Consider the following 27,698-nt stretch of genomic DNA (forward strand, 5'->3'; position numbering starts at 1 on the left):
CTTACCCAGTTCCATCTTCAAAAGAGGTCTTCCATCTTAATGTGATTGAATAGGGAACAATGTCTGTTATGGAAAATTCACGCACTTTAAATGCTGGTGAGAGAATTGCACACTGAAAATAAGATGGATACCATATTTAAATCAAAAAACACCAAACATACCCCATTGTTACCATGACTGCTTAACAAAGTTGTTATAATAAAACTGTTTCATTTAAAAATTTTCTGGGTTTTTGGTAATAACTACGTAAAATTTTAAAGTGTCAGAGCACTCTTCCTGTGAATTTACAAAAATTTATGTAAAATATTTTTTAATCTCAAAAAAATAATTTTAAATGGGAATAATCATAAGAATTCATAAAATAAATGTCTTTCAGTGTAGTTAATGACATACAGTCCATGATAGCTTAAAAACAAATGGGACAGACATAACCTTTATTTATCAGGAATAATTTCAATTTCAGTTCAGTTCAGTTGTTCAGTTGTGTCCAACTCTTTGCAACTCCATGAATTGCATCACGGCAGGCCTCCCTGTCCATCACCAACTCCCCGAGTTTACTCAAACTCATGTCCATTGAGTCGGTGATGCCATCCAGCCATCTCATCCTCTGTCGTCCCCTTCTCCTCCTGCCCCCAATCCCTCCCTGCATCAGTCTTTTCCAATGAGTCAACACTCTTCACATCAGGTGGCCAAAGTATTGAAGTTTCAGCTTTAGCATCAGTCCTTCCAATGAACACCCAGGACTGATCTCCTTTAGAATGGACTGGTTGGATCTCCTTGCAGTCCAAGGGACTCTCAAGAGTTTTCTCCAACACCACTTTAGCTTATTGTTGAGTGGTTGGACCAGATAATAAATTAAAAAGTTCTTTGAGGCCTATCACCATATTTCTGGCAAAATATACGTTCTAAAATTTTAAAAAAGACTAATCATCATACCTGTAATGCACATCCTCTTGCAACAGCTTCATCAGCATTTAATGTGGTACTTATGTCTTTAAGAAAGAATCCAGTGATTTGCTCTTTCACAGCAGGAATTCGTGTTGCTCCCCCTACAATTTCTATACTACTTATGTCTTCACGTTGTAAGTCTGGAAAACAAAATGTTTCAAAAATTAAGACAGTCTTTATAAAAAAAGTGAACAGTAGACTCTGGAAAGTACTCTTTTTTAAAAATGAATTTTTTAATTTACTCAAAACAAGGTAGAACAAAAAGAAAATAAAAATAAATTTGGAAAAAAGCAAAATATAATAGATATTATCTACACATCAGGCACTGTACTTGGTCCAGACAATGAAGTGACCATAAAACAGACAAGCACTTCATGGATTTAAAGAAACTGTTCAGAGTCCTTCATTTTTTCTAACTTCTACCTCACAAATACCCATAGGAACTAGTTTTTAATTGGTCATGAAAAACCTTAACAAAAAGCAGTCATGTTCTCACTTCTACTTCTGATCAATCTTTAAAAACTTACTTATAAAAATACCTTCAAATATAACAAGCATTCGTTTTATGATGTAAACAGTATGGGCCAGGACGAGTTCTCATAAACTCTGAGGTCTAGGGGCCCTTGTCTTATGAATAAAGAATGAGTTATAAACTCCTTCTCTAAAATAAGAAATACTAATCTTAAAAAAATGACTTTTTAATTGCTTTTACAAATTTCTACCCCATTAAAGTAACTTCATGGTACAGTTTTGATGGTTAGTTCAGGAACTTTCACTTACTAGCTTGTTCCATTACTGCTTTTAACGGTGGTTCAACTCTGGCTAAGAGGGAAGCACATAATTGTTCAAATTGAGCCCTGTGGGAAAATGAAACAAGAGTCATTATTTGGAGGTATAAAAATTGAGCATATCTTCTGAAATAACAGAATGAAAAAAATTAGACACGATACAAACATAAAATAAGGAAATACTTTTCAATTGAAAACATACATGGTACCTGTTCATTTTACTCGAAACATCAAGGTCATTCATGAAACACTCAATGTTCAGTGGAAGATCTGATGCATTTGCACTCATTAGCTTCTTTAGTTTTTCACATTCCTGATATAAACGCAACAAGGCCCGAGAGTTTTCTTTCACATTTATCTTATATTTTGTCTTGAACTCTTCACAGAAGTAGTCTACTAAAACCTCATCAAAGTTCCTGCCACCCAAATATGGATCAAAGGTAGTAGCCAAGACCTATTTAATTGAAAAACCAGAACTGAAGTTTCAGAAATATTACATGCTTTCAAAAACTAAACCTCCCTGAAAAACACCTTTTAAACTTAAAACCAAAGAACTTGTCAAAAATCACAGGTGTGCCAAATTTGTAATCACTTATATTAATTATCATATTTAGCCAACATATTTATCCATTCAGAATTATCTACTTTATAGACCTATATACCTATGTGAGAGAGTAACTTAATTCTGAAAAGTTGAGTTGCAATGACTAAAAGTTCATTATCTCACATCCTTTGGTTCTACAACAGCACTGAACAGATAGGCCAAAACCCAAGTTTAAGAGAGCAAAGAAAGGGTCCTAAGTATGTAACCAAAGACAAAACAGCCAAGAGGAGCCAATCCAAAGATTAAATATAAAATATTTTAATTGATCAAACATGGAACTCTGCTCACCACTCTGTGGTGGCCTGGATGGGAGGGGAGTTTGAGGGAGAAATGATAAATGCTTATGTATGGCTGAGTCCCTTCAGTGTTCACCCAAAACTATCACAACATTGTTAATTGGCTGTACTCCAATACAAATACAAAATAAAGTGCTTTTAAAAAGTTCTTAAAAAATGTTTTACAAATTTACAAATCCAGAATTACTGCCCCCACTCCCCTAAAAAGCCAGACTATTTTTATAAACATATAGAAGGAACAGAAGAGCATGTAAGGAACCAAAAAAGAAAATTAAAAAAAAAAAAATGAAGAGGAGAGACAAGAATTTAATAAGCTTGTTGAACAACTGGCCTCAGCTAAGCAGTCTAATAGAAAAGGAGCAGAAAAGTCACACACTCCAATGATATAGCTCTTGAAACCATAGAATCAAGACATCTAGTCTGTCTCCCTGTGGCAGAGGGTAAAAATAACTAGTTATAATAATCATTGCCAGAAAGTAGAGTTCCACGTTGGTGTGTTTCAGCCTTTTTCATAAGGATGGGTGGTGGAATAGTGGTAAACATCACAGCAGGATGTGAACATAGTCTGAGGGGGATGTTATCCCACAGATTAACATGGAGAATCAATGAACAGACTCCTATATTCACTATGAGTAATTTCCCTTTAATTTTATGATTATAAGGATGTTAATATAGTAATATAAACTTCAACACAAAAGGCTCTAAAAGGTTCTGGGTAACCCAAAGCATTTAATCTTCTGAGCAAATTCTATACATGTGTGTAACAGGGACAGAGAGTGTGTGTAAGTCTGGGTAAGATAATTAATGTAAAAATGAATATAAAACCAAAGGCTATAAAAAGATAAGCATGGAGAGGTAAATAACACCACATTGTAGAAAATTTTGATTAGGATTCTTGGATAGAAAGGTTTCTAAAGACAATGGTAATCATTTTAGAAAATGTTTCCTATGTACATTTATAAATATGTAATTTATGCTCCCTGATAGGTGACAAACACCTCAACACTAATAAAAAATAGCTAACACATAATAACAACAATGTGGTATTCCAAGCATCTTATAAACTTTAATTCATTTCATCCTCAAAAATTCTATGAGATACTGGTAATATCCTCAGGTGAGGAGCCTGAGATTTGCGGAGGTTACATAACCTGCTCAGAACCAGGGTTTAAACCCATGCATTACAGTTCTCCCTTTACTCTAATATGCTCTTAAGCATTAGAATTAAATATAGCAAATCATTTATTTACTTACTTTAAGTTTTCCTTTGTTAAAAGCACAAACCGAGACCTGATAGGCAGAATGTCCCATATCAATAAATATTACATTTCTTGGTTTCTCATCTAATGGAGGAAGATCCTGTTTATAAATTCCATATGCTAGTGCAACTATGCAAGAACAAAGAATGAGATTAGCAAAGCAATCGCTTGGAAAACAATAAAGAATTCATGTTGATACTACCTTTTAGTTAGCTTCAAAGTAAAATAGCTTTCCACAATTTGGTTAATGTTTTATTTTTTCTACCCTATAATGTTAATGACTCCAGTCAATGTAAGACATGTTTAATCCCTGCCAAAATGCTGTACTCCAAAATGATAAGCTTATAAGATATAGGACATAACAGAGTTATTAAAAATAAATGCCTTGTACTAATTAGAAAAAAACTATAATATTTTAATGACAGTGATTTTCAAATTGCAAACTGCTCACCTGCAGTAGTTTCATTCATTAACCTTAAACAATTTAAACCTGCAACCTGGGCTGCAGCCATCACAGATCTTCTCTCAGCATCAGTGAAAAAGCTAGGAATCTGGTATTGCGAAACAATAATCAAGTGTATTAGTTCATTGTAATACATTTTACTTAAACATTTCACCAACTGAAAATGAAAATAATTACACCAAAACTTACGTAAAGTAATAAATGGTGTTCTAATTAAATAAATGAGAAAAAACACTGGTTTTTTTTTTTTAGGTTGTGCTTAGTCGCTCTGCTGCTGCTAAGTCGCTTTAGTCGTGTCCGACTCTGTGTGACCCCATAGACGGCAGCCCACCAGGCTCCCCCGTCCCTGGGATTCTCCAGGCAAGAACACTGGAGTGGGTTGCCATTTCCTTCTGCAATGCATGAAAGTGAAAAGTCAAAGGGAAGTCGCTCAGTCGTGTCGGACTCTTGGTGACCCCAATGGACTGCAGCCTACCAGGCTCCTCTGTCCATGGGATTTTCCAGGCAAGAGTACTTCAATTGGGTCCAATTCTCTGTGACCCCATGGACTGTTCCCTGCCAGGCTCCTCTGACCACGGGGATTCTCCAGGCAAGAATACTGGAGTGGGCTGTCATGCCCTCCTCCAGGGGATCTTCCCAACACAGGGACTGAACCCAGATCTCCCACATTGCAGGCAGATTCTTTACTATCTGAGCCACCAGGGAAGCGTGCCCCCAACCCCTTATTTTTTTAATAAGGTTGTCAATTGCTATATCAAAAGTTTTACCTAAAGTATGAACACAAATTTAAAGCAATTACTAAAATAGAGTAATACTGTAGAATTTCAAAAATATCTTCATCTAAATCCATCTCATGTTGGTCTCTTCTATAAAAATACATATTTGTTTATATTTAATAATGAAACATCAACAACCCTAAGAGTCTGTTGAAATGAGATTGGTTAAATATGTTATATCCACATAAAGAAATTTGATGTGGATGTTAGAATCAGATCAATCTGAACTCTCATGGAATAGTATCTTTATTAAAAAAAGGGGGTGCACGTATAGCATGATTTCATTTTTGTGTGTGTATATACTACTAGAAGAATACACTCCCAAATGTTTACAATGGTTATATTCCAAAAGGAGGGGAAACTATATTGCAGGGGGCTTACGATGAGCATGTGTTTCTTTATAAATCACCAAAAAACATTAGGTTATGTTTCTATTAAAAATAAACTCATAATTTAAAACATAATTAAGATTACATATACTTAGTATTATCAAAGTAAGAAGCACTTTCCTTTAGTCTACAGATTTATAAAAAACTGAGTACATTCATGTACAAAATGACTTGGGGCTCTTCCAATTTCAAGTTAACTGCTTTCTGAATTTAGAAATTTCATTTAATAGATAATAACACTAAAAGAACTTGAATTTTGACAAGTCTGTATATCCTGATTTTGGTACTATCCTTCTGATAAAAATGTATATTATAAGCTATGGTTCACTTAATATTCACTGGGAACTTATGTACCAGGTGCTTTTTTAGCCATGAGGGATATGACAGTACATAAAACAGAAAAAAATCCCCCTTGTGTAGCTCACACGGGCTTATTGCACTAATTACAAAGTTAATAATGGCCAAGAAAGTCACTGCCATATTCTGATACTAATTTCTGACATAATTACTAAATTCACTGAAGAGTCATAATATTCTATTCTTCTGATGATGTGAGGGAACTTCTGTAGCCAAGTTTAACAGTACTAAGAATATATTCACATTTAGGTGACAACATATAACTTAAAATCTAGTTGTCAATATATAGCGGGATCTCAAGAGATAAAAGACAGGGTAAATGATCAAATGTTAAGAATCCTTAAAAGAAAGATCTTTTCTTTCTGAAAAATACTGCATGATCTAACCTATATGTGGAATCTGAAGAAGTCAAATTCATAGGATAGAGTAAAATGGTAGTTATCAGGGATAGGGAAGTGGGGAAATCAGAAGTCAATGGTCAAAGTGTATAAAATTTTATTTACGTAGAATAACTTTTAGAAATCAAATGTATAGCATGGTTACAGTTAATAATACTGTATTATATGCTGAAATTTGCTAAGAAAGTAGATCTCAAGTACTCTTGCCACACAAACACAAAAAAGGTAACTATAGGAGATAGATATATTAATTTGTTTGACTATAGTGATCATTTTCATCATGTATATCAAAGCACCATGTTTTTTACCTTATATTCAAACTATTTTTACCTTTAAAGCTTTGATTTTTGAGGGGTGATAAACATGTTTATTATACTGACTGTGATGATGTTTCACGGGTATATTCATATGTTAAAACTTGTATACATATGCATATGTATAGAAGTATACACATTAAATACATCTAATTTATCATTTTTTTATAAAAGGGATCTTTTCTTCCGGATACAGAATATACACAATCTCAAATTTCCAGCTGGGCATTTTCAACCTTTGATGTTAAGTGTTAAGGCTCCCTGGAGTTGGGATGTTTAAGCGCCACCTAGAAAGATTCTTAAGGGTAAGTGGCAGGTATAGCAATCACCAACTAATCACATACATTAGTTGTTTTTTTTTTTAAAGATTAGCTGATTATCACAATTAACTTTATGGGAAACTCAATCCTGAACTTCACCAAATGAAAAAAATTTTTAACATAAAAGAAAAAATTGGAGTTTATTTATTAGATAAGGGAAGAAAAACATTTCCATATAAGATTAATACACTGGAAAATATGATTCAAGAGTGTTCAGTACTGAGGTAAAACTTACTGAAATTACACAGTCAGCCACTGGTTTCTTCAAAGCATTTTCTGAAGTCTCTTTAAGCTTAGCCAATAGCATCCCAGTAACCTGCTCAATTGCAAAAGGTCTTTCTTCTTCTAGGTATCGCACCTGAAGCCCAAGTGGAAATATTTAATGAGTCATTTATTCATCTAGTATTTAATGAAAAAGGCAGAGGCCTTACTCAATGAACTTACATACCAAAAATATTGCTCTAGTATCATCATATCTCATCTCTGTGAAGTTCCAGTGCTTTACCCATAGTATTACAACCAAAAAATCAAGAGTGTCTTTACCTGCTCCAGATCCCCATCTCCCACAAAAGCAAGTTTTATCATTTACTATTCTTGTAAACAAATAAAGGGAAAAAGGTCAAATTATCTTTCTTTAAAATGAAAGCTTTAGTAATATAGTTTTGTGAAAAGAAAATGAGAACACAGGGAAAAAAATTTTTATTTAAAAAAGGAAACTATATACATTACTCCAAGGCCTCAGGGGATAATTACCAAGGCCTCAGGGGATAATTAAACATTAGAGATGCATACATGGAATTTTTTAATTTAAAAAAATAACAATTTCATACACAGGTTTGACTAGTTTGAATTTAAGCACATAAAATGAAACTTTACAGTGCTTGACCAAGGAATACTATGCTTTATTCAAATAAGCAAACTCTTTCATAATGACAACCACAATATTTATAAGCAATAGAAAGTTAACTTAGAACTCATACAATAACTACAACTAACTTACAGAAGAAAAGGCTAGGTATTTCACCTCTGTATCCCCAAGAGCAAATAATTTTATACTAAAACACTAAACTTTGGAAGAGCTTTAAAGAACTTCTCAGGCAGTACAATGTATTTATTTAACTGTGTAAATATGAATAATGATATAAAATTTACTGTGAAACAGACCTAAACTTGATATCCATTTGTTTCCAAATCAATTTATAGGTAAGTTTAAAACCAAGAATTACATGAAATTATATGAAATTTAAACACAAGAAGAAATCAAGCACACCAAAATAAGGGAAAATGAATCAAGTACCATGTGTCTTAGTCTGATTATAGGAGGCACAACAATACAGAATTTTTTTGAAGAATATAGAAGTTAGATGAAATAAACATCAAAGCATATTCAAACAAATGTCAGAAAAAATAAATGGATAAAATGCTTGAGGCATTGAATGCTAAGTCTTCAAAGGATGAAGAAACTTAGTTCAACGCATGGTTGATTGATGTTTTCAAAGTCTCTTCAACTAGCTCACATACACTCACTATAACTGCATAAAAATTATATCACTTAAAAATTAGGTTTTGACTTTCTGTAAAAAATTATTTTGTTTTTAATCAAACTACTCACAAAGCATAACTTTTAATTTTCTTTTTAAAGAATAAAACACTTTAGTAGTTTAGAATAAAACTGTTCCACATAGTCATTAACTGGAAGTTAAGATAGCTAAAGGACACATGAACATTACTCTTTATTACATTTATTGCTATCATAACCCATCAGCTTCCTACTCAGCATGTACTGATCCACAAATTTCACCTAAAATATGACTTCCTAATTTTCAATTTGTCCTTAATCTCTTATCATGTCTTTTCTTTGAACTATTGTTAAGTCTCATGTCTCCTTTCTACAATTTATCATCCATCCTGTAGTCAGAATCCTCTTCCAAACATGGAAATATGTGCACCTTAAAATATATGTATCAATTTGAAAATCAGCTATTAAAATTTTTAGCTCTAAGATATAAATCTTATTGCATAAAATTTATTCTTCTGAAGTGTACAATTAAGTGGTTTTAGTGTGTTCAAACTTGTATACTGATTACTACTAACTGTAGTACATTTTCATCATCTTAAAAAGAGTGTCCCATTAGTAGCAGCAGAAGTAGAGATACCCATTCCTAACAATTAAGAAATAGAGATACCCTTAATTCCTAACATCCATAAGTCTATTTTCTGTGTCTACTGATTTGCATTGGTTCTGGAGAGCCACACAAATGAAATCACAAAATACGTGGCCTTTCATATTTGTTTCTTTCCCCTCCCAGTTAGCATGTTTTCTAGATACTGTCTTTTTTATGGCCAAATAATACATGCCACTGGATAACTATACCACATTTTGTTCATATACTCATCAGCTGGTAGACACTTGGTTTGTTCCCACTTCTTGGCTATTAAAGTTCTCCAAATAATAATACCTTCTTCTTGACAACAGAAGTATTTGGATTAAAAAGATTATTATTCTAAATAAGATTTTTTTGAGCATTCACTAAAGCACACTACAAAAACTGCCTGTTTCTTGGTATGCATGTATTTCACCTAAAGGAAAATAAGTTAAATTTTTAAAAAAGTATTTAAAAATAAGCAGTATTACTGCATTTGGTTTCTTTAATTTGAACAAATGCTTGCATTCCTGGAATATAAACTTACCTTAACTCCTGCACTTCCATTCGGCATCTTCTGCAGCTCATAAGGAAGCTTGATCCTTTCAGTTTGCACAATAGGATCATCAAAAGATCGCCCATGAAGTTTTTTGAAACCGTGAATTGTATTTCTTACATTCGTGACTATCTGTTGGCAGTAAACATTTTTATAATTACTGAATTAATGCAAAGTAAACTACGCTAGTATTTAAGAATCACCAAGTCTCCTTATCCTATACATCTGTATAAGTTCAGAATTACACACTATCATTTAATTTTTTGGTTTCTAATTGATAGAAGTCCCCTTGGACAGCAAGGCTATCCAACCAGTCAATCCTAAAGGAGATCAACCATGAATATTAATTGGAAGGACTGATGCTAAAGCTAAAGCTCCAATACTTTAGCCACCTGATTTGAAGAGCCAATTCACTGGAAAAGACACTGATGCTAGGAAAGACTGAGGGCAGGAGGAGAAGGGGGCGACAGAGGATAAGCAGGATGGATGGCATCTACTCAATGGACATGCGCTTGAGCAAACTCCAGGAGACAAGGAAGGACAGGGAAACCTGGCGTGCTGCAGTCCATGGGGTCACAAAGAGTCAGACACAACAGAGCAACTGAACAAATTGATAAAAACCACTATCTCCTACCCTTGGAATGTTAAAAACAAAATTAACTGTCTTTTAAAAAGAACAAAACTTCAAAATTTCTCAAATACAATGAAAATCTATCTACAACTCATTTATTTGGCTTTCTTCAAGACTTTCAGGCTAAAGAATTAGTATTTTTTATTTATTTCCACTTTCATCTGTGTTTTTATTAATATTTACACTATGTCTTTTATCACCCTATTTTTCTTTTACACTAAATATCTTCTGTGAACTTTATCATGTATTACTACATTGCTTCCACTGCTAAAAACTTCTCCTAGGCTAGCAAATTAAAAATCCTTCCATATAAGTTAATGTGTCTTCATTTGTAAATAGCTTATATTTTGGCAAAGTAGTTTTTTCTTTATTTACAACATGTAGTTCAAACTACAGAATATCACTGAGATCCAGTTGTTGTCCTCTTAGTGACCTTTAATTATAAGATGAAAACTACAGGGATGCTGAATTACTATGTTGATTGCTGTAGCTTTTTAGGAAAAATAACTTATAGTTTGCTTCCTTCAGAGACTCTAAGCCCTACGATACCTTAAATCAGCCAGAATACGAGAAGTAACCTTTAGTGAAGGGGTCATTTTGGCACAAACATTTGGTTATGTGCAGTATGAAAATGGAAAAGGAGGAAAAAAACATATTCACACTCAGGCTGATTGTAATACAATTTGATTTTAAAAATCTTAACAATTCCTGGATAAATGAGTCAATTATGTCTACAAAGTCATGAAAAAAAATAGCTCCATTAAACAGTTATTTTGTAATAAAGAAAAGACTCAGGTATATATTAAAATGTAAAAAATAACTGTTAAGGGCATTTGGTTCATGGCAATAAACAAAGTCTAAGAAAAATGAACCTGTAGCATGGAATGTTAAAATGAATGTTTTATGCAAAAGGATTTCAGAAGCCTAGAAATATGAATACTTAAACTGAGTCCATGTAAAGTGGCAACCACAGAGAATTAACTCTGAAAACCAGTTTCTCCAATTTCTTCCACCTTCTTTAACAAAGACATCATTCACTTGTTGTAGAAGTATGTATTCTAGATGGCATATCCCTCATTAAAAGTGACCATACAGGGAAAACCTGACGCCATTTGACAGCATAACCTAACCTCACAGCTAAGATTTTAAAAAAAATAAAATTCAAGAAATATTTTACAATCCAAAGCAAAATATATTTAGTAAGATACAAAGATATTAGGATCTGTCAACTTCTTTATTCTCTTTTTTCACTTTTAATTATATAAACTGGGAGCTTAGCTGCCATTATGAAGTTAATTCTTTAAGTCAAAATATCTACATTAACAACTCACCTGGCTCTTAGCTGCATTTCCAATGGCACGTGTTCTTGATCCCAAAGATATACACGCTCTGAACAGAGAAAAAAGAAAAAGTGTTTTCAAGGTATTTTTATATTAATGTACTACTACTGTGCTTCTCTTTATACAAAAATGAATTTAAGGATGAATATAATCATGTAGTATTCAAAAATAGGTTACTGAAATCAGAATTTTACATATTTTTAAACTTTCCTAAGTAATAGAATAGTTGTCAGAATAAATGCTAGAATTTAAAAAAATGTGCTAATAGGTGGCAACACTATATTGGTCCCAAATTATTTTATTGGTCCCCAAATTATTTTTCAAAAATTTCAGTAAGTCTATTACTTGGATCTAAATCCTGGCTCTGCCACTTAACAGCCGAGTAACCTTGTAGGAATTACCTAACCATTATTTGCCTCAGCTTCCCAGCTGGAAGACAGTGTTGATAATAATACCTACTCAGAGAGGTGTGTGAGGATTTAGGGAGTGACTATAGCTAAATGATCTCTGGAACCAGAGATCAAATTGCCAACAACTGGATCACTGAAAAAGCAAGAGAGTTCCAGAAAAACATCTGCTTTATTGACTATGCCAAAGCCTTTGACTGTGTGGAAAATTCTTAGAGAGATGGGAATACCAGATCGCCTGACTTGCCTCTTGAGAAATCTGTATGCAGGTCAGGAAGCAACAGTTAGAACTGGACATGGAACAACAGACTGGTTCCAAATAGGAAAAGGAGTTCGTCAAGGCTGTATATTGTCACCCGCTTATTTAATTTATATGCAGAGTACATCATGAGAAACGCTGGGCTGGAAGAAGCACAAGCTGGAATCAAGACTGCTGGGAGAAATATCAATAACCTCAGATATGCAGATGACACCACACTTATGGCAGAAAACGAAGAACTGAAGAGCCTCTTGATGAAAGTGAAAGAGAGTGAAAAAGTTGGCTTAAAGCTCGACATTCAGAAAACGAAGATCATGGCATCTGGTCCCATCACTTCATGGGAAATGGATGGGTAAACAGTGGAAATAGTGTCAGACTTTATTTTGGGGGGCTCCAAAATCACTGCAGATGGTGACTGCAGCCATGAAATTAAAAGAGTCTGCTTGCTCCTTGGAAGAAAAGTTATGACCAACACAGACAGCATATTAAAAAGCAGAGACATTGCGTTGCTAACAAGGGTCCGTCTAGTCAAGGCTATGGTTTTTCCAGTAGTCATGTATGGATGTGAGAGTTGGACTATAAAGAAAACTGAGCACCGAAGAACTGATGCTTTTGAACTGTGGTGTTGGAGAAGACTCTTGAGGGTCCCTTGGACTGCAAGGAGATCCAACCAGTCCATTCTAAAGGGAATCAGTCCTGACTATTCATTGGAAGGACTGATGCTGAAGCTGAAACTCCAGTATTTTAGCCACGTGATGTGAAAAACTGACTCATTTGAAGAGACCCTGATACTGGGAAAGATTGAAGGCAGGAGAAGGGGATGACAGAGGATGAGATGGTTGGATGGCATCACCGACTCAACGGACATGAGTTTGAGTAAACTCCAGGAGTTGGTGATGGACAGACAGGCCTGGAGTATTGTAGTCCATAGGGTCGCAAAGAGTTGGACATGACTGAGCAACTGAACTGAACTGATAGGTAAATGAACAATATGTTGTTTTTATTACTGCATTTAAATGTATTAATAATTCTGCTTATAAACGTGTAGAGTACCATTTTTATCAAAAAACCATTTCATGCTGTGATTCAAGAAAATGTTTCCATGGTTTCAATGTTAATTACAGGTTGTAGTTCATTCAATCAACAAATACGTACAGGCATTGTGTTTATACTAGCTACAATCCAATGTGCTTGGAGAATTTAGTTTATCAAGAAAATCAACATACACTAACAAAATAAGAAAATAATCACTTGTAGATAATAAAGCTTAGGAAAAGCAAGTAGAAGATGTGATTTCTTAATTAAAACTTGAAAGAAAGTATTTTAATATGTAGGGTTTTATGGAAAAGGACATTACCAGTATATAGGTATACCGTCTATTCTCAATATAACAGCCTGAGTGATCCTTTTAAAGACAGAAAGTCCTCTGCTAAAAACCCTGCAATTGTGTCCTGTTTCCCCAACAGCCAATAAACAGCCATAGTTTGCTTTGTAGCTGCTCTACCCTATAACTTCAGTATTCAGGACAGTGGCAGCTGAGATAAAAGGAAAAGGAATTAAGAGATTTTAGGAGCTAAAACTCAAAGGACTTGGTGATGAACTAGATCTTCAGAGTGCAACAGGCAGCCACCAGACACACACGGCTATCACGCACATGAAATGCAGCTAGTCTGTACGAGAAACGCGCGCCAACTGACTATACCACGGGGGCCCAGTGCGGCTAGTCTGAATTGAGATGTACTTATTGTAAGTATGAAACAATATCTTATTAATTTAAGAACACTGATTACATGCTGAAATAAGATTTTGAATATACTGAGTTAAATCAAGTATATTAAAATTATTTTATATTTTTATTGAAACTATTAGAATATTTTAAATTATGTGGCTCACATACATTTATTTTTACTGAACAGTGCTGGAATAGGTAACAGGAAGAGGGAAGTAACAATAACAACATACAGGTTTCCAGTTTGCATTGGAGGGTAAACAGCTGTGCCATGCAATAAGACAGAAAATGCTGTAAGAGGGACCTGTTTGGGGATGGACCATCACCAGTTCTATTTTGGCTATGTTGAGATTGAAGTGCCTTTGATATATCTAAGGAGGTATTTATTTAGAACTAAATGTTAAATGTGATGAACTGATATATGACAGAATAGAAGTTACTTTTCTTTAATTGTGATCTGGTGAAAATAGGTAAATAGGATATATTAAGAATCAGCGGTTCAGGTGACACTTTCATTTCTCTTGCAAATAATTCCTTGATTCAACATAGTCTCTGCCAGAGTAGACTTTGCATGCCTGATACAGAAATCCATAAAGATGGTTGGCATTCCATTCTAAACTCATCAGAGAAATATGGACTTGCCATCTCTTGGCCAGCTTTATTTTGGGAGTTGAGACTCATTTTGCTGTCAACTCCATTATCTGGATACACTTTGAAAAACTTTTAATTTTTCAGTACAAGGCTATCATTACTTTAATGCACAGAAAATCTTAGGTTGATTCTCAAGAGTTAAACTTCTGTTAAAACTCTTAGATCCAAGTAAGACTGATTCAACTATCATTTATTGCTGTATTCACTGTATTTGCTGTATTCGGTGCTGTATTCACCGAAATATGTTTTATGCCTATATCTTTTCATGAAGAAAGCTAGTTATGAAACATTCTCTTTAGGTTCAAAGCAGACAACTTGTAAAGTTCAAAAATTTAATGTTATAACTTGGAAATACCCAGTTTCGATACAGAGAAAACTCTCCTCACAAACTGCATGCGTGCTAAGTTGCTTCAGTCATATAGGACTCCCTGCGACCCCATGAACTGTAGCCCATGACTCCTCTGTCCATGGCATTCTCTAAGCAAGAATAATAAAGTGAGTTGCCATTTCCTTTTCCAGCTAAAGGTCCTTCTCACATAATAAAGGTCTTCAAATTCCCTCAAAAAATTTTCCCCCAAGACTCTATAGCACAGCCATTAACTAAATATCTGTCAAGGATTTTCAGAAAAATCAAAGTAATTTAAATACCTATTCTCTTTCAAAATTTTACCTTTCAGTAATACCAAGGCAAACAGACATACTATATATTAGGTTGACACAAAAGTTTTTCTAGAAAAGGATATTCAACAGTTTATCCAACTATATATCACAAATCCAATTACACTTTCTATAGATTATTTCAACTACTATTTAGAAAATCCATTTTATACCTAAAAGAAAAAAAAGTCTACAGTGCAGCTTAAACCCATTATATTTAGGCTGATGTTGCCATCGTGACAGTAGTCACAGACTCTCAAAGAATGCCACAAAATTAAACAAGTAGAACTTCTAAATGTTCTGAGTAACTTTAGTAGAGGAGGGGCATAAAAATCAAAAGACAGGGTGTTACTTAAGAAAGCTGTATTTGTATTTTCCCCTAAAATTAACTGTCTCTCTTATAAAGCCAAGCATGGTTATGTTGGAGAAAACACACACTGCCAACAGACCATCAAATTTCTCACCTAAGAGGTCAACACTCTAGACTTGTTTGCTTCTTTGTAAATCTCCACTAAGGAATCAAAACCTCTTGATCCTATCATTGACACTTTAAAATAGCTCTGTTTTTAGAAATTGCTGCTTTCCCTTGCCAGTTCCATAAGATCACAATTACTATTTATAGTCTCTTCTGCTATCACTGAGTAGATGCAAAGAAATATAATAGCTGAATTAATGATATAAGAGGACAATCAATTGGTTTAAATAAGGGGTTTGTTCCTTACACGGCCAATTTGGCTCTGAATCAAACTGTCAACCGCTGAGGAACTCCTTTCAACTATAGTTGCCAAGATGTCTATAGAGCAGGATTTCTCAATCTTGGTACTACAGACATTTGGGGCTAATTTTTTGTTGAGGGACCGGGGCAATTTTGTGCCCTGTAGGATTTTAGAAGCATCTCTGGCCTCTACCTGCTAGATATCATTAGCGCTCTTCCGTTCCCTCTCCCCGTGTGACAACTGCAAGCATCTTCAGACATTGTCAGATGCGCCCTAGGGTACAAAATCTCCAGTTGAAAACCACTGCATCATTTCCCAACTAGTATTCTGTACAAAGCAATCCCTTAGCGGTTCAAATAGTCTGAGGAAAACATTCTTTTCTATTTCAATGCCTCTAAACAAATAAAGGATTTGAGACTTTTGACAGTAGAAACATGTGATTATTATTTCTCAAACTTAACTATCTGGGAAAAAAGTAAAGGAATGATTGTTACCATTTTTTTTTTTTTTTAGTTTGCTACTTAGAAATATTAGACTAGGAAACAGGAACCCACTCCAATATTCTTGCCTGCAGAATCCCATGGACAGAAGAGCTTGGTGGTCTACAGTTCCTGGGGTCTCAAAGAATCCGATATGACTCAGCGACTAATGCTTAGAAATATAAAATTTTTAGACACCTATGATTTAGTAATAATATAAACTTTCCAATCTTTCAATATGGACAATGAATAAAATATTTTAACATATAAAAACAAAAATTCCTTTAGTAGTCTCCAAATGCTTCTAATAAGCATAACTCCCAAATTAAATTTGTTCTTAACTTGAAACCATTAACAGAAATCTGCTGCATGCGTGTGGGCGCTCAGTTATGTCCGACTGTGACCCCACTGACTGTAGCCTTCTGGACCTCTCTGTCCACGGGGTTTCCCAGGCAAGAATACTGGAATGGGTTGCCATTTCCTACTCCAGGGGATGTTCCTGACCCAGGAATTGAACCCACGTTTCCTGCACTGGCAGGCAGATTCTATACCACTGTCCCACCTGGAAAGCCCCTACAGAAATCACACACACATTTACATAGCTGATTTAATTTTTATTTAAAAAGCTGATTATTTTAAATTAGACATGCTGTTTAATTATTAAATTAGATACAGTATTTTGAAAACTGATTATCTTACTCAAAATTCATCAGTTCAAAGACAAACAACAATGTATAATAATTTTGTCATTTATATTATGACTGCCTAGAACAAAGATTTGCAAATTACTACTTACCACCTATTTTTGTAAGTAAAATTTAATTAGAACATACCTATGCTCATTTAATTTGTATTATAATGACCACACACTAAGTGAAGTGAAAGTCAGTCAGTTGTGTCTGACTCTTTGTGATCTCATGGACTATAGAGTCCATGAAATTCTCCAGGCCAGAATACTGGAGTGGTTATCCTTTCCCTTCTCCAGGGGATCCTCCCAAAGCAGGGATTGAACTCAGGTCTCCCGAATTGCAAACAGATTCTTTACCAGCTGAACCACAAGGGAAGCCCAAGAATACTGGAGTGGGTAGCCTATCCCTTTCTCCAGCAGATTTTCCTGGCCCACGAATTGAATCTGGGTCTTCTGCACTGCAGGCAGATTCCTTACCAATTGACCTATCAGGGAAACCCAATCACATACTAACCACATACTAAAAGGCATGTTAAACATCTTAAACTCAATGTATATTATGTAATTTGTACCTATCATTCCTGCCTTCTAGAATTTTTTCATAATTTTTCAGCTACAAATTCAAGGCAATGACTAGAGATTCATTTTGTTTTGTGGATAATATTCAAACTAAAAGATTTTATAGTACTAGCTTTGACCATGCTAAAGTGTGGGACGTCTGCCCATCCACTCATCTAGGCACAATTTCATTAGAAAATTTCATTGAATTTTTGTTTGTCAACAGCAAAATACTTTGCAACACACACTAATAGACATGTATAGATAAAAGGAATACTGTACATACATTAAGAAGAATGATGTAGAGTCATATGAGCAAATTTGAGATGTTCACATTATATTTTGAAAAAGCCAACTGCAGAATGTATATAAATGTAACTCTATTGCTAAAAAAAAAAAATCCCAGTTTAACACATATACTCACTATGTATAGAAACACACATATTAAAGTTTAGGAGGTAGTTGGGAAAAGGCAGAGGAGATATACTTTATGTAATTCTTCAGTATTTAAAATACTTTAAATTAAAATTAATGTAATCTCATAGTAAAACATACAAATAAAACCATTTCATATGGTACAAAGAATAAATAATTTTAAAAATATAAAAATTTTCTCCTAACCTGAACTGCTATTACCATTAAAAAGTCCTCCTACCCAGCAAGTCACTGTTAATGTCTGGAGTTTCTCATTTTCCGTGTAGAAAAGTTTTTTATTTTCAGTATCTCAAGGTAAGTGATTTCTACTTTTGTTCATTGAATAGGACATCTCACACATCTGAGATGTGGTGTATAAATAATATTTTCCCATATTTTCAGATTATACATATGTTGATAAGGACAGAAAACCAGAGTACTGTTTAGTCTGCTAAGTTGGATCCTGCAGAATTTTAATAGTAAAACAAATATATACATCTAACAAAAATGTCTTGAAATAAGTTTGATTAAAAGATCCATTTTCTTTATTGTAAAGTAAGTTCATAAAAGTTCAAAACATTACAGACTATGTATTAAGAGCACACTTCCATAATCTACTTCCAAGAAATATTCACTATTAATAGTTTATAGTCTTTCCACACTGCTTTCCTCCATAGGTTTGCACTAACATTTTGTGTACCTACTTTTATATCAACTTCTAAATTGAAACAAAATTTTTACATGTTCTTAAAATAACTTAAAAGCATACTAAAATAATATTTTAAAACAAGATAATATTTCTTAGAAACTAGACAGTAACAGATGACTTTACTGATTAACGATGCTTCTCTATACAGTAAATGCCCAGACAGAAAATTTGTCCCAGTACAACCCATTACCCAATATGTAGATACCATCCGTATGCCAACAGATAATGTAATGTAAGGACACTGGGGTTCTGGGGTCAAAGACGCCTGAAACTAAATCCGTTTCACTGCTATTTCTTGGCCAAGATATTTAACTTTGCTTAAGGCTTCTTATGAAAAAAGATAGCTAGTATTATCAAACTCATAGAATTGATGTGATACATATGCCAGTGCAAACAATGCTAAGCCCATAGATATCATCACTAAATATCAATTTAAAATGCAGGAAAAAAAATAAAATGCAGGGAGCATGTTTTAGCTGTGAGAGTTGGACCATAAAGAAAGCTGAACACTGAAGAATTGATGCTTTTAAACTGTGGTGTTGGAGAAGACTGCTGAGAGTCCTTTGGACAGCAAGGAGATTCAACTAGTCCATCCTAAAGGAGATCAGTACTGAATATTCATTGGAAGGACTGATGCTGAAGCTCTTTGGCCACCTGATGCTGGGAAAGATTGAAGGCAGGAGGAGAAGGGGACGACAGAGGATGAGATGGTTGCATGGCATCACCGACTCATTGGACATGAGTTTGAGGGAAGCTCCAGGAGTTGGTGATGGACAGGGAAGCCTGGTATGTTGCAGTCCATGGAGTCGCACTCAAGACACAACTGAGTGACTGAACTGATGTTTTATCTGACCACATGCCTTAATCTGGTATTGAATGAGGATTTCTGGCTCCAGTTTTCTTTTCCCATGTGTGAAACTAACCACTTTGATATAAGTGAGTCTGAGATGGAAATTCCAATCCCTACATCTATACTTAATTGAACAATATAAACATATTCAAGGCCTGAAAAATGTGCACACTCAGTAATTCTAATTCTAGAAACTTACTTGAAGGAATTAAGGGTCAAAAATTTAGTTACAAAGATAGTTATCGCAGCACTGCTCATAAAAAGAAAATATAAACAACCTGAATACCAATAAGGGATGATTTAAGGAAATTCAGTGTTTGATTATACAAACACTGAAATTGGGTGCTATGTGCTAAGCCGCTTCAGCTGTGTCTGACTCTGCAATCCCATGGACTGTAGCCCCACTATAAGCCAAAACTTAAGCAATTATCTTTTTTATTAAATTGTCCTTGGTTTATACATAGGATTCTCCCATGCATACATAATTATGTATATTAAAGAATGAAATGTGAAAAAGTGTGGATGCTGAAACCAACTAAATCCAACATTTTCTACTTTTTTTCCCACACGATCTTTTTAAAATGTATTTGCATCTTAGCAATGCTTTTGTCCTATTACATTGATGTTAGCAAAAGGACATACAAAGAATTTTTTTTTGCAAAGCTAGTTTATATGTATTATTAAATACTGTGGCATATTAGAAAAGTTTCAGGTCCTCCAATAGTTACATTTTTTGCAAGACAGGCATTTAATGAATAAACATTTAGGAATCAGGAAGGGCTATGTTTTCCCTCAATAATGTAAGCCCCACAAAGTAAATACACACTCTAAGAGCACCAGACTACAATGAAGTACTAGTTCAACAACAATAAAAGGTATACTCCTGAAATACATGACAGTACACAACTCCAGAAAGAAGGGCAGAGTTGCTGATACAAGCTAGGAATACAATCCTTCCGCTTTTAGAACGTTCTACTTTGGTTTAGCCTCATTAAATCTAGATATTAGAAATGACTCTCTTACATACAAATCAGAAAGATAACCTCTGCCACACAGAATTTGCCAATGTGCTTAAGAATATTAACAGAGACTTTAGAAGACTTAAATGAGCAGCCTAATTTCTAAAGAAGTCTCTTTGAAAGTGTGGCCAGGCTCTTTAAATTTAAAGAGTCATGGAACCACTAATAAGATTTTTGAGCCTGGAAATGCAGTATCTGTTTTACAATTCTGGTTTCTGATCTTTTAGGAAAAGGCTTTAAAGATAAGGGGAACAACCATCCGACCTCTCATTTTTTCTCTATAGGCTAAGTTCCTGAAGCCAAAAACTGCCTCCATTAACCTTTACTCTGATGAAAGAAGAGAGTGGAATTTCCTAGTCCTTTTCTGGCAGAAACCCATATCTGCTGTGACTTAAAACGCTGTAGAGATGAAGTCATCAATAGTTCACAATTTACGCTTCACTGTCTCATTGTGCATAAAGCCAGAGAAAGATGTAAAAAGCAGCAAGAGTTCTAACAGTACTATGAACATTAACTGACCGATGCTCACATTTGAGACTGTAAGTATACAGGAATTTCAGCAAAAGAAATATAATGCATGTATCTAGAAAAAGGTGGTATAAACCTTCCAGAATATTCTTTAAAAGAAACCAAAGCACAAACTGCTCCAAGTAAACAAACTATCGTCAAAACCTCCTTGACATAATTTATTCATAAAAGATTAGCAATATACTTATTTAAAGCCTTAGCTTAACACTGATCTTGGACAAGATTAGCCTTATGTTTAAAGTATTGTATTTTGGACCATTCAGAAGGGTCAAATCAACATGTTTGGTTGCTTAACCATAGAAAATAAGACATTGGCAGTTAGTTACCTCATAAAATTACCGGTAACAGGAATCTACATTAAGAAGCTAGTTTTTCATATCCCTGTCTTACTTAATTATATTATTTGCCAACTTCCCAGACCACAGAAACAATGAAACATGTGGATACATGTTTCCATGACATAATGCCACTCCTTCTAATTCTTTCATCAAGTGTTCATAATAGAATCACTTCACAATCATGTTTATACAGGACAGATGCCTCTGCCTCTCCAACAATTCATTCTGTAGAATATGCTTTCGATAGGTTCTAACTCCACTACTTTCCTTTAATGGATGAACATTACCGACACGTGGCCAACGACTCCCATCCCTGATTCTCTCCCTATTAATGCACCACTAACCTACGCCCCTGGAAACCCGTCCGATTACCCCCAATTCTCAAGGACACTGAGGTAAAATCCCTTCTTTTAAAAAAAAACAAACAAAAGAAGGCTTTCTGGGCCAGATGAACCTGCAATTCATATTCTGACATTTGCATTCTAAGCTTTCATTTCTTACTTTTCTGAGAGAAAGCTGTCGCGTTGACAGATGGGCAAAAGAGGAAGGGGAGAAACAAAAAAGATTTTTTCTACTGAGCGAGCGCGGATGCCCGTCCTCGGCCAATAATCCCAAACAAGCCAGGCGAGGGGGGAACTAAAGATCTTTCTCTAATGTTCAGAACGTCGTGGTGGTCCCGCACCAATCCTTTTCCTGAAAACTAAAGCAGGGACGCCGGGGGACCGAGGCGTGGTGGTGGGCGCGCGCGGGGCCTGGGGGGTGGGGAGGTGGTGGGCGGGGGGGGGGGGGTTGCGTGGGTACACAGATGCGCCAACTATACGAGTTAAGTCCCTTGTCCTTGAAGGAAAAGCAGCTTTGCGGAGCGAGGAAGTCCGACTCCCACCTGGGCCCGCCACCCCGCGGACTGCAATTGATGGGCTGCACCTGTCATCTCAGAGTTCGGCTCATCAGAAGAAACCAGCAGGCTGGACAAATGTGAGGGTCGGGAGGAAACGTTTCCCAGGATTACCACCAGACCGGGCACTTACGGGGTACACCTGTCGCTGTACTCATTGGCGATGGTTTCGATGCCGCCGCTCCTTGCTACTGCGATGTAGCAGTTGAGAAAGCCGAGGTCAATGCCGACCACAGACATCCCGCCGCCTAATGGTAGGGGTGATGGTGCAGAAGCCCTCGGTGCGGGGACCGCGTCCTCTTCTGGGCTGTTGCTCCTGGAACTACGACTCCTACGAGAAGCAAAGGAGAGATGACCCCAAGTGGCTGCGCATTAAATCTAGGGCAGCGCGTCGGGGAACCTTGGAGGAGGGGGAAGCCGCCCGCGCCGCAGCCTCCACCGCCCAGGTCTCTCTCCACTGCAGTTCGGCAGCCTCCAACCGGCAGTTATTGGGGTCTGCGCCTGCGCGCTCCGCCGCCGGGGCGGCGCGCGAGCTGCCCCTCCGTGCCCGAGGCTGCTCCTGGCCCCGACTTCGGCCGCTTCCGTCAGCGCTCGGGCAACGGCTGCCCGAGGAGCTGCGGGTTCGAGAAAGATCTGGAAAATGGAGGCGGCTGAGCCGGCAGGAGTGGGAGGGAGGAGAAGGGGGAGCCGGGAGGATCAGGCAGGAGAGGAGGAGGGGAAGCGGAGCCGGTTGGCTCGCCACCGCGCGGCTGCGGGGCGCACTGCGGCTGGACGAGGTGCTAGCTCCGGCCCGGCCAGCGGTTTGCCCACGTGTTTGGAAGAACCCCTTTGGGTTGTTTTGGCAACTGGGGACCGGCCTGCTGCAGCGGCAAAGCACTGCCCAGGCCTGCCCGGCGTCGGGCGCGCAGCCTGGCGGTTGCTGGCCCGGCGCCGCCGCCTCGGTCTTTTCCTCGGAGGGGCCCGCCCGCAACTCCAGCACCCACCCGACGGCCTCGCCGCCCCGAGGGGCCCATGTGCAGCCAGCCAGCGCGCTTTCAGTCCCGCCGCGCGGCCCCGCCGCCCGCCCGCCGCGCCCAGCTCTGTGAGGTGGCGCCCATTGTGCGGCCGCCGGTGGCCTCGCCTCGCCTCTTCCCCAGGGACGTGCGGATCCCGAGGGAAAGGGGTCCTATCTTGTGTGAAAGCCGACTGAACTGTTTCCCCCCAGCCTAACAAGGGCTTGAAACACCAAAAAACAAACATGTCAAGAAACAACACCCATGCAACTCCCTTGGTATAACTTCCCTCACTTTATCCTAAAAGGAGCAGCCTCCTCCACTAACCCTTACCTCTGAAAACCAGTTTTACAGGACAGCAACATTAAGTCTGTGTGTCCTGTGACACCAGGCAAGCCTGTGCATAGCCGCCACCCTTTGGTCCCCAAAGAAGAAGCCTCCAGTGGTTCAAATGGCTGTCTTCCTTTGATCAGGGAAAGTGGCGGTGTCTGAAATTTAACCAAGTTATAGTTTACACTTACAAAGTTTGGCTGCCCTGTTCCTTTTCATTCAGTTCTTCCTGAGTTTCTTCTTCCTTCTTGTTCAGTTCTCTGTGGGTTTCCTGTTCCTTGTCATTTGGTTCCTTGTGGTCCTGTTGGTCGACGTTCAGTTCTTCGTCGGTTTCCCATTCCTCGTCATTCGGTTCTTCATAGCTCTGTTCCCTGTCATTCAATTCTCCCGGGATTTCCTTTTCTTTCTTGCCCAATTCCTTGTGTGATTCCTGTTGCTTCTTCCCTGATTCTTCATGTGTTTCCTGTTCCCCGTTTGTCGGTATCATGAGAAAGACGTTTTGACGAGGTTTTTTCATAGGCTCATTGTCCTTATTTGTCCACTTCTTAAAAGAACTGAGACTTTTTACCACAACCAGTGCTGCAAGAGCAGCAGCACCAAGGGTGGCTATGGCTCCTGCTGCTGTTGCTATGAGGAACATGAAATCCATTTTCAAGGGCGGTACTGAGGAAACTGTGATGTACTGTAGTGTTCAGCAATGTTTTGGCTCCGGTCTGTCTTCATTAAAGAATCAGATCTCTCTTCCATCTCACAAGCACACAGGAAACATGGTAACTCCCGACGACGACGCCATCCTCTGTCCTCTCTGCGGCAGGTGTCGCGGCCGCGTCTCCCAGCAGGCAGTGCGTGAGCAGGGCAGGGATTGGGTGCTGCTGCTCTAACAGAACCCGGGCCCCAGTGCTGCTGGGCGGTCCCCCGCTTGTACCCATTCTCAGTTCCCCTTGTAGCCCCCGTCCCGTTAGGCCTGCCACCATCTGTTTATTCTAGAATATCCTGAAATTCTCCTAGGACCATTTAGTTCTCCATTACTCTCTGTACAACTTGAGAGTGTGAGAATAATTTTCCTATTAAAAAACACTTAAAAGATCAGAGTAAAAATGAAACAACTGGGGTCAGGCGCAAGAGATTACTATTATTACATTCTTTACCATTTCTGGGAGGAAATGAGAGCACCTCCAGTCTGAAAGTATGACAGGTTTGGTGGGTCACAAGAATTGGGTTGTGGGTTCCAGCTGGGTCTAACTTACTAGTGGTAGGACCTCTGGCAAGTTACTTAACTACCAAGCCCTAGGTTTAAAAGCGGTTAAAATGAAGACGATACATGTAACTATGAGACTGTTGTTATTATTGTATAATGTGAGCATAGTCACAGTGCCTGGCACCAAAAAGGGCAATACTTGGTAGGTATGCCCAGCTGCTGCTGCTGCAATGTAGGAATTTTGTGGAGTTATGTACATTGATCAGTGTATCCAGCAATCCTTCTGTATTCTTATAAATTCTAGTATTCCTAGAGATTCCTGGATTTTCTGTATATAGAACCATATGGCTTGGGAAATAACTAATATTTTTTTCATTTTTAATCTTCTTGTTTTCTTATGTTGCCTATGGTCACCAGTAGTACAATGAAGAATACAAGCTGTAATGGCAAGCATCCTTGTTTTGTGCTTAACATTAAATACATCCACGTTGACATTAAAGAACTTGAATTTAACCTCTTTTCCTTGCTAACAGGTTTCTCCTAAGTGGGTACTAAAATTTAACAAATGCCATGCATCATCTATATTTTGAAATGATCTTTTTTTCTCATCAGTTAATGTGGTGAATAATATGAACAGATTTTCTAATTAATATTTCCAAATAGATTTCTAATTGCTGCACACCTAGGATAAACCTGTTAGGCCATCCATGATGGTTCTGTTTTAGATACATTTGATTTAGCTTGTGATTATTTTATTTAGAATGCTTATATCTGTAAGGTTTAATTTTCCTTTATTCTTCTTGCTAATATCAAGATTATACTAGCTTAATTAATTTTCTTTTCTCTGGTAAAGTTTTGCAAAGACAAGCCTGAAAACCATTTTGACCTGGAGTTTACAAGCAGATTTATGATCATGGGTTAAGTTTCTTTAGGAGATATAGTCTATGTTTTCTATTTCTTGTATCAAGATTTATATTTTTACTGAAAAGTGACCACTTCATCTAGGTTTTTGTGTTTCTTGGCATAAATTTGATTATTCATTAAAAAAATATCCCTTCTACAGCTATATGTCCAACTTTCTCAATACTGTTTATTTGAATCCCTTTTCTTGGTTCCTTATCAGCTTTACTGATAATACTGATACTAGAGAAATGTGTCTGTGGACTTGTAATTACTGCACTCCAGAATTAAGCAGAGGTACCTACCTATATTAATAGACCTAGTTTTGTATACACTGGGGTCTGCCCCTGAAACGTTTTAAGGAGGAAGAAACCAAAATGTGTGTAGGCTCCCAAGAAAACTATCCCCAGATTTACCAAGTTATGTTACCTCTCCCACCAAAAAGTCTTTTACAGCCAGTGTTTGTCTAAGTTTACCAATATGTTTACCAATTTGTTTAATTCACTGCTTTTGCATCCCTCTTTCTGTCTGGGTTTAGTTTTCTTTCAGTAATTGTTTCAGTAAAGGTCTCTGAATGGTGAACATTTTTGTCTAAAAATCTTTTAACTTAAAAAAATTTTCTTTTATTGGAGGATAATTGCTTCACAATGTTGTGGTGTCTCTGATTTACCTTTTGAATAATAACTTGGTTGCCAATAGAATTTTTGATTGACAGTAACTGTCCCTTTTAGCATCCATTATTATTGATGAGTCTAAATATCGTTCCTTTCCAAGTTACCAGTTTTATCTCATTATTTCATTTTGTAGTTTCATTAGGATGCATCTAACATGGATTTTATTAGACAAAATCTACTCGGAATTTTTTTAGTAACCTGAGGATGGATGAACTTTTTAGGTTCTAGAGAAGTCTCAGTCATTGTCCTTTGGTTACTGCCTCTCACCCCTTTCCAGTGTCTTCTGGATCTATTAGAATGTGTAGGGACTCTTTAACTTCTATAACTCTTAGCTCTTTTCATCATGTTTTTAATTTCAAACACTCTACCATTTCTAGATGTTCTTTCAAACATGACTCTTAGCTTTTTGTCATGTTTTTCATTTCACTCTACCATTTCTAGATGTTCTTTCAGACTTGCCTATTCTTTTAACCACACTATTTGTATTATTTTGCTTCCTTTAAAAATTTATGTCATTTTAAACATTCTAAGTCTAGAGCCTTTTAGAGTATTTTATCACATTTTTAGTTCTAGGGGTGCTAATTCTGATTGTATAATACCTACCAACTCTTCCACAGAGTGCTTGTTTCCTTATATGATTTGTTTTCACTATAAATTCACCTGCAATAAGGTTGTTTTTTCTGTGGGATATTTTGTGTGCCCTGGGTCACAGAAGTGTCCCAGAGAGGTTTTGTTATTTGTTTCTGTCAGAGCCCTGAGGAAGTCTCACTGGTCCAGAACAGTTTTAATTATTCAGGTTGGAGTTCCTCTATCACAGATAGTGTTTACGTCTAAATTCTGAACTTTATGTTGTGACTCAAGCCTGGGGGTTTTGATTTCTCACAGATGACTTTCCTTTTCCCTACTCATTGCTTTGAGGTAGCTGGCCAACCTCCTTATGTACTATGGTCTGGTGCCTATCTTAGTTTCTCCCCTTCCAACCTTTCAGCTTTATTGTAGAGCCATGTGGTTGGCAGGCGCAGCATGTTGTTTCAGTCTCCTAGGTGACATTTCATTTTCTTTTGTCCTAACTATTTACATGTTCCAGCCTTCAAAGAATACACTTTTGGTCTAATGGGTTAGTA

The 27,698-nt window shown here is 36.9% G+C and overlaps 1 protein-coding gene across 1 annotated transcript in view; it reads right to left on the minus strand.

Moving 5' to 3' along the window:
* The window catches only part of HSPA4L (heat shock protein family A (Hsp70) member 4 like), a 52,314-nt gene extending 28,029 nt beyond the window's left edge, over positions 1 to 24,285 (minus strand). The window contains exons 1-11 of the mRNA XM_040250513.1: positions 23,994 to 24,285; positions 22,614 to 22,811; positions 11,575 to 11,632; positions 9,604 to 9,744; positions 7,148 to 7,270; positions 4,347 to 4,446; positions 3,891 to 4,024; positions 1,946 to 2,190; positions 1,729 to 1,805; positions 937 to 1,088; positions 6 to 112 (exon numbers count right to left, since the gene is read on the minus strand). Of these exons, the coding sequence (XP_040106447.1) occupies positions 6 to 112; positions 937 to 1,088; positions 1,729 to 1,805; positions 1,946 to 2,190; positions 3,891 to 4,024; positions 4,347 to 4,446; positions 7,148 to 7,270; positions 9,604 to 9,744; positions 11,575 to 11,632; positions 22,614 to 22,720 (1,244 nt within the window). The 5' untranslated portion in view covers positions 22,721 to 22,811; positions 23,994 to 24,285. The remainder of the gene's footprint in view (positions 1 to 5; positions 113 to 936; positions 1,089 to 1,728; positions 1,806 to 1,945; positions 2,191 to 3,890; positions 4,025 to 4,346; positions 4,447 to 7,147; positions 7,271 to 9,603; positions 9,745 to 11,574; positions 11,633 to 22,613; positions 22,812 to 23,993) is intronic.
* Between the last annotated feature and the right edge of the window lie 3,413 nt (positions 24,286 to 27,698).

This window comes from Oryx dammah, unplaced genomic scaffold, assembly GCF_014754425.2.
Source record: "Oryx dammah isolate SB20612 unplaced genomic scaffold, SCBI_Odam_1.1 HiC_scaffold_12, whole genome shotgun sequence".
Classification (NCBI taxonomy): domain Eukaryota; kingdom Metazoa; phylum Chordata; class Mammalia; order Artiodactyla; family Bovidae; genus Oryx; species Oryx dammah.